We start from the raw sequence: 8,710 nt of genomic DNA, 5'->3' as shown, positions 1-8,710 counted from the left end.
ATATCAATATAAAATTTATATTATAAATTAAATAAAAAAGTTTAAATAAAAAAATAGAGTAGAAAATAGAACAATTTCAACAAAAGTAATATTAGAATTACTTATGAATAAAAAATTGCTTACCAGATTATCATATGATAGAAATTAAACGAAAATATATTTCCCTTTATCAATCTTTTGTTTTAAATGAATTGTGAAATTATGGAGAAAATATTTTTTTGTCAATATTTTGTATTTAAAATGATAAGATATTTCTATATATATTACAGTAGATTTTGTGAATTCCCTAAACTCTAGCTTTCCCACTGAAAATCAATATCAATAATATACATATTTACTTCGCTTATAATCAATAGTTAAAATATAATTAAATATTTAAATAATTAATAATTATTAATCGAATCTTATCATTTAACGAATGTGAGCAATATAGTTCTTGAAATATAAACATTGTATATTCTTATTGATAAAATACAACAAATTTTTAAATTAAACTATAAAATGCTAACCCTAATAGGGTAAAAATATTAGTTCAGTTTTGTTTGCCTAATCGATATGTTTAAATTAGTAATATTGGTGTCCGCTATTGCGTGTGTTCTAGGCGGAATCGTACCGGAAGGTCTTTCACCACAGATCGATGGACGAATAGTTGGTGGCAATGAAGGCAATATCATTCAATATCCTTATTTAGTTTCTATACAAAGAAATGGTCAACACGTTTGTGGAGGTTCCATTTATAGCAATAATATTGTTGTGACTGCGGCTCATTGTTTGCAAAAAGTTTCGACGAATGATTTAAGAGTAAGAGCTGGTTCTTCGACATGGAATACAGGTGGCATATTATCTAATGTTTATTCATATCGTAATCATGAAGGTTATAATCCCACTACAATGGAAAATGATGTAGCAATTATACGTTTATCTAGCTATTTGACCTATAGTACTTCCATAAGCAGAATTAATTTATTAACTTGGTCTCCATCAAATGGAGCTTCAGCAGTTGTTGTCGGTTGGGGCACAACATCTTACAATGGTGGAATTTCTAATAATCTACGATATATTGATGTCAGTATCATTAGTACAGCACAGTGTGCTTCTAGTGCCTACAGATATGGTTCAAGTATAAAATCAGATATGATTTGTGCATTTGCTGCGGGTAAGGATGCTTGTCAAAAAGATTCTGGTGGTCCATTAGTTTCTGGTGGTTATTTGACTGGCATTGTTTCTTGGGGTTATGGATGCGCTTATGACGGATATCCAGGTGTTTACACAGATGTAGCACAAGTGCGTACTTGGATTGTTAATAATGCTAATAGCATTTAAAGCAATATTTGAAATTTGTAAATTTCTTGTTAATTTTGGAACTAAAAAATGGAATTTAATGCTTTGTAACATTGCAGTATTAATATGCTCTAAGAAAAATGATATATAAATAAAAAACTCGATTTTATTAGTTAATTCATAATATATTAAATGAATGTACATAAATAATAAAAATATTTACTTTGCAACAAAAGTAATAACTAAGTTATACAATACATGTTTTTCAATTATTCAAACCATGAGTATTAATCAAAATATAGCAATAAAGTTATAAAGAGATGTAGCCATCCTCATAAGTACATAGGCTAGGTTAGGATAGAGTGACACCCTTGTACACCAAAGCCAATTGAAGGTAAAAAATGTCCCGTTGTAATACTACAGATGACACACTATCCAAATGTTAAACCTAAGGTACTGCCTTAAAGAAAAAAGTCCAAAGCATTTGACACGTAAACTGTATCCTTTTGAGAAGAATCGAATTACCCCATTGAACTCAAAGGGGGCTTAGCTGATAAGTCTATAAACTTGGGTTTGGCTCTAATATTAATGGATGGTAGTTGTATCAGGTCAGTTAAATAAGCGAACCCATAGATTTTGAGTCGTCTTTTATCCAATGATGAGTACTGACACGAGGAGAAGTATTACAAGTAACATACACAAAGAGCAGAAGTTTTTAGAAGAGTGAAGTCATTACAAATTTCATCAATTTCATTTTATAGCAAACGCTTTATCAATCGGAATACATAAAAATAAAGATTGCAGGGATTATTTGATTGGTTTGAGTTCACTTTCTGTGAATAATGTGTTTGTTATTTAATGCCGCATATATAACTTATTTAATTAAAAGTATTTTAGGTTTTTATATACTATAAAAAGTCTTAATTCAATAATTACAAAATAAGTTGTTATAACATCGATCCCTGATAAAAAATCCGAAAAATTTAGAAACAATGGCATTTTTGAAATAGTAAAGGTTAGTTTAGTCTGACTTACTCTAGACCTATAAAGTGAACATAGACTATTTACATAAAATTTAAATTGGGATTATCGAATGTGGAAATAATAAGTTAATTTAGAAAAATCTGTATCTAGCATAATATAGAATAGACTGAAACCTTAACCGCTCTTCAGATAAACCAACAATAAGAAACTTAATTAAAATATATATGGAAAAGCATTTGATTTAGCTTTAATACCTTTCACATATATAAGACAGTTCTGTTACGAATGAACTATTTATTATTGCTCTCCGGTCTATTAACTGCCTAACAATATCTGAGCTTCCACACTAAGACCAAGCTACTTAAGCATAATTAACTACAACTGCATTTTATTAGTTTATTGAGTTATTATACCATTGTATGATATCTATATGTTAGTATGGAGTCAACCCATATCCTGTCCATTTCTTACAGCAATTATATATTTAATACTAAAATCACATGGTCTACATTTATATCACAGTTTCGTGATTTATAATTAGAAAAACCTCACAAAAATGGTTTATCTCTCAATAAAATAAGCATTTCGAAATTGAATGTTTCAAAAACGTCTCTTATTTTAAATAATTTAATAAAAGGTGTACGAACTATTTTTATACATTAGAGAATAAAAATAAAATAAATATAATATAAAGATTAATATAAATTTTGAAGTTGGAGAGAAAATTATAGATGGTGCTTTAAGTATGGATATAATAGTAGGATTACCAGTTCTTATTCAAACATAAATTTTGATGTCATAAATAATATATACTGATAAGATATTTTTGTGTATTTCACACTAAATACTGTGAATACCCTAAGCGCTAGTTCTCCTATGTCAATCAAAATTAATACCTATGGTTTTACATACATATGTTATCTATATTCTTTTAATTATTAATTCTATTTCGATTTGAAAGGTAATCATCGAATCTTATCATATTAAGATATGACTATTGTGTTTTGTAAGTAAAAATATATTACTACTGATTAAATAAAATTAAATTTTTAACAACTATAAAATGTTGCCCCTGACAGAGTCAGTTTATTAGTACACTTTCGTTTGCTTAATCGATATGTTTAAATTAGTGATTTTGGTGTCCGCTGTTGCGTGTGTTCTAGGCGGAGTTGTACCGGAAGGTCTTTCACCACAGATCGATGGACGAATAGTTGGTGGCAACGAAGGCAATATCTATCAATATCCTTATTTAGTTTCTATACAAAGAAATGGTCAACACGTTTGTGGAGGTTCCATTTATAGCAATAATATTGTTGTGACTGCGGCTCATTGTTTGCAAAAAGCTTCGACCAATGATTTAAGAGTAAGAGCTGGTTCTTCGACATGGTATACAGGTGGCACATTGTCTTATGTTAGCTCATTTCGTAATCACGAAGGTTATAATCCCACTACAATGGAAAATGATGTAGCAATTATACGTTTACAGACTATTTTATCCTTGGGTTCTACTATGAATAGAATCAATTTAGCAACTTGGTCTCCATCAAATGGAGCTTCAGCAGTTGTTGTCGGTTGGGGCACAAAATCTTACAATGGTGAAATTTCTGATAATCTACGATATATTGATGTCAGTATCATTAGTACAGCACAGTGTGCATCTAGTACCTACAGATATGGTTCAAGTATAAAATCAGATATGATTTGTGCATTTGCTGCGGGTAAAGATGCTTGTCAAAAAGATTCTGGTGGTCCATTAGTTTCTGGCAATGCTTTGACTGGTATTGTTTCTTGGGGTTATGGATGCGCTTATGACGGATATCCAGGTGTTTACACAGATGTTGCACAAGTGCGTGCTTGGATTGTTAATAATGCTAATAACATTTAAAGCAATATTTGAATTTGTAAATTTCTTGTTAATTTTAGAACTAAAAAATGGAAATAGATTTATTAATTCAATGCTATACATCAGTGCAGTATTAATACGCTCTAAGAAAAATGATATATAAATAAAAAACTCGATTTTATTAGTTAAGACATAATATATTAAATGAATGTACATAAATAATAAAAATATTCACTTTACACAAAAATAACACAGTTTATTAAGTTTAATTATTAATAATATGAGTATTTATCGAAATATAGCAAAAGTACCCAAAAATATAACTAATGGAGTTTATAAGGTATAGTAAATTATATCTCCCTATAGTCATATTATAATTTCCGCTCAATCTTTAAATTTAAAATGCTGATTGTTGTATTAAGGGACAGCAGTCAGTACAAGAATTCGAAGATTAAGAATAAATCTAACAGATGATTATAATGGAAAAAATTATTATAAGAGCTTTTAATGATATTTAAATGAAAACATGGGAATAAAAATTTTTCACTCTTTCTTTTTGCCATTAGAACCGGATGATAAATAAATAAGAGAGCATGTTAAGAATATGCTATTTATTATAATTATAAAATTATTAAAATAAATTTCACTAGTTTTAAGACAAATTTCACTACCTTTAGTAACATTATTGAGTTTTCAGTGATTTTAAGTAAATTTTTACTATTTCTATCAGGGCTCGTATTTGCTCACTCATGAGCAGCTCAGGTTCATGAGCAAGATCCAATTATTACTTGAGCACAAAATTCGCTCATATTGAAGAGCTGCTCATCAGCGTGAGCCTTCACTTTACTATAAATTTCAGGGTAATCTTCCTACTCTGACTAAATATCTAGAGTGCTATAAATTAATCACAAGTGTTATACATAAATCTCAAGTGTTATACAGATTTACCAATCGAAAATGAAAATTCCAATAAAAGTGAATCTCGATTAAAAAAGTTGTTCCAGATTTATCGAAAACGCCATAGGTATTTTGCAAGAGCAGCAAGATTACCTTGAAATTAACAGATGTTTTATATGACTTGCTAGAGAAAATGTGATTTGATTCGGCATCCAAACGTATTTATGAAATATGTAATAAAAATGTCTGCTACTTATCACTATATATTATTGAGTAAGGGATCGTGCACTGCGACCTAAAAGATCTATTGTGCCCTATCACTATATAAGATTACTCTAAAAAAAAAAAAACGTTTAATTACAAAAATTTGACATATCAAAAGTAAATTTCGGATAAATCCAGAGTTATAGTTTTCATTTAATGTAAAAAATTTTTTACTCGTTGTTAAGCATGTTAAGCATAATAAATTATTTTAAAAGAGTTTGTCTGAATTCAAAGACAGTAATAATATTTAAATACTTTTTAAGGAAAACAATTAAAAAAATTGGAATACTAGAAAGAAGAAAGAATTAACTTTACCGAATCGAATATACAATAATTGCATACTATTTTATTTTAATGGGTTATTAGGTTATCACAACACTATACTGGGATATACAATCATTCCTATACTTATTTCTTATAGTATTGAACATAAAAGTTTCATATTATTATTTCTATAAAATTAAAATAAAATAAATAAAATATAACGCATGTCTGCGCATAAATGATCAATAAATGAGACTGTGGTATCAAAAAGGACTATTTGTTGATCAGTAGTGAACTTGGGCTGAAGACGGTTACTCCAACCTAACCTAACCTGTATAGATTATCAGTTATTATTTAAATATAAATTTTAAAATCATGAGAAAATTATAGATGGTGCTATACGTGTATATATGATACACTAGTAACAAGTTTATTTATAATATTAATTTTGAAGTCATAGAGACTATAATAGATGGTGTTTTAATTATACCGATAAGATATTTCTGTGAATTTTACACCAAATACTGTGAATTCCCTAAGCGCCATTTGTCCTATCCCAATTGAAATTTATACCTGTTTTTTACATACAAATCTATAATTTTTCAATTAATAATTAAATTATGATCTGAAAGTGTATTATCGAATCTTATCATTTTATGGGTACTAATATTTTTATTGATATCATAAAAATAGATTTTAAAATCAACTATAAAATGCTATCTCTGATAGGGTCAGTTTATTAGTTAACTTTCGTTTGCTTAATCGACATGTTTAAATTAGTAATTTTGGTGTCTGCAGTTACATGTGCTCTTGCCGCAGTTGTTCCGGAAAGTCTTTCACCACATATCGATGGACGAATAGTTGGTGGCAATGAAGGCAATATCAATCAATTTCCTTATTTAGTTTCTATACAAAGAAATGGTCAACATATTTGTGGAGGTTCCATTTATAACAATTATATTATTGTGACCGCGGCTCATTGTGTGCAAAAAATACCAACCAATGAGTTAAAAGTTAGAGCTGGTTCTTCGACATGGAATTCAGGTGGTACATTATTGAATGTTGCTGCATATCGAAGTCATGAAGGCTATAATCCCACTACAATGGAGAATGATGTAGCAGTTGTACGTTTACTAACTATGTTGTATTATAGTACTAGCATAGGCACAATTAATTTAGGAACTTGGCTTCCTTCAAATGGAGCTTCAGCAGTTGTTGTCGGTTGGGGTACAAAAACTTATAATGGTGTCATTTCCGATACTCTACAATATATTAATGTTAATATCATAAGTGCAGCACAATGTGCTTCAAGTACCTATAGATATGGTTCAAGTATAAAATCAGATATGATTTGTGCATCTGCTACAGGCAAGGATGCTTGTCAAAAGGATTCTGGTGGTCCATTAGTTTCTGGTGGTTATTTGACTGGCATTGTTTCTTGGGGTTATGGATGTGCTTATGAAGGTTATCCTGGTGTGTACGTGGAAGTATCACTATTTCGTGAATGGATTATTAATAATGCTAAAACTGTTTAATACTGTTTTTATATTGTTTTTAAAAACCAAAATAAATATTTATTAATAATGTAAAAGTATTTGTATGCTTTGAACACAAAATGTTAATATAGAATTAAATTTTTCTACTTAACATGAGATACGTGTATATAGAGAAAGCTCCATAAATAAAAGTAATATTTACTATATAACAAATGATTTTGTTTAAAACATGGAAATAAAGGAGGATAGAGGTTTTTTTAGTATACAACTAATAACTGATATAAAACGAATGTGGTTAAATATAGAAGAAGATTAGCAATTGCTTTGGTAATATATTGAATGTAGAAGCTTTGTGTTATCAATAAAAAGAATTGGAAAAAAATTCAATTTGCTAAATAAATATTTAAAACTAATGATGAACGAAACAAAAAAATCTTGTATTAACTTTAAGACAAAAAAATAGCATGACCTAAAATTAAAATAATACAATGAAGATAATCAATTCTTTTAATTACTTCGGAAATTTAGGGTCTATAGAAAATATTTTTATTTCAGTTCATTTATCATAAAGGCTTTGATTTTATTTTAAGATGTTCTTGTATCCGATTTTTGTTTCTGAAATCCGCGTCTCTATATAATATTATACGCTTTGATCACCTATTGTACTGTGAGTTCCAGTTTAATGAGTGATAATATAGTGTATTGCGTCTCTATATAATACTGTACGCTTTTATCACCTATTGTACCGTGAGTTCCAGTTCAATGAGTAACAATATAGTGTATTACTGCTTTCCAATGTAGTATACCTATGTCATATTTACTTCAATTTTTTTGTCTTAATATCATTTACAATATGTCAAATTCCGTACCTACATTAGAAATCGTGATATTTAGCTAGCAAATATTTTATTTATTTTCGAAATAACATGCATCTTATTACTCTTAAGTTAGATTGTCAGGTATATATCATAAGACTGGTACGACATCAGATGTTTTCATATTTTCAATCATGTAGAAATAATGGATGATGTATATAGAGTTTTGGTGACTCTGATGCGAATATATTTATAATAATAAAGTCATCAACTAATGATTTGATAATGACTAATCATAATTATTGCTCTTAACTTAAGTTGTCAGCCATATATCATAAGACTGGTGGGACATCAGGTACTTTTATATTTTCATTAATATAGAAATAATAAATGAAGTATATAGATTTTTGTTGACTCTGATACAAATATATTTATAACAATAAAGGCATTAACTATTGACGCTAAGTTACATTTATTTATCAAATACATTTATCAAATATTAGGGTTTGAGAAGCACTAGAAAAACGTATTGAGTATTTCCTATATAGTTTGATATTTAAATTAATTTTAATATGCATTAAATATTACAATTTTTAGTTGTACAAGTAACGTTATAGACTTCACGCATATACCTTTTTAAAATCAACTACTGACATATTGTATGGAAACACTCTGATAATGCCTATATTTATGGAATAGCATTAGAATGTAACAATTTGTTAATAAAGTTAATCAGAATGGTAGGATAATCAGAAAAAAGAATATGACTATATGGATATCATATTGTGTGAGTTCTTATGGGGACAATACTTATGAAGAGTTCGTGAGCTTACCACTATTTTGCATTATAATTATAGTATATGTTA

At 28.5% G+C, this 8,710-nt stretch overlaps 1 protein-coding gene across 1 annotated transcript; it reads left to right on the top strand.

Annotated features, from left to right (window-relative positions):
* The first annotated feature begins 546 nt into the window (after positions 1–546).
* Positions 547–7,127, top strand: LOC119674340 (transmembrane protease serine 9-like). Its single transcript, XM_038085475.1, has 3 exons — positions 547–1,320; positions 3,359–4,147; positions 6,277–7,127. The coding sequence occupies exons 1-3, from the start codon at positions 556–558 to the stop codon at positions 7,066–7,068; spliced, it is 2,346 nt and encodes a 781-aa protein (XP_037941403.1). The 5' UTR covers positions 547–555; the 3' UTR covers positions 7,069–7,127.
* The last annotated feature ends 1,583 nt before the right edge of the window (positions 7,128–8,710 follow it).

This window comes from Teleopsis dalmanni, chromosome 2 (assembly GCF_002237135.1).
Source record: "Teleopsis dalmanni isolate 2A chromosome 2, ASM223713v2, whole genome shotgun sequence".
Taxonomy (NCBI): Eukaryota; Metazoa; Arthropoda; class Insecta; order Diptera; family Diopsidae; genus Teleopsis; species Teleopsis dalmanni.
The sequence above is the reverse complement of the archived record's forward strand: the minus strand, read 5'-3'. Positions and strand labels throughout refer to the sequence as shown.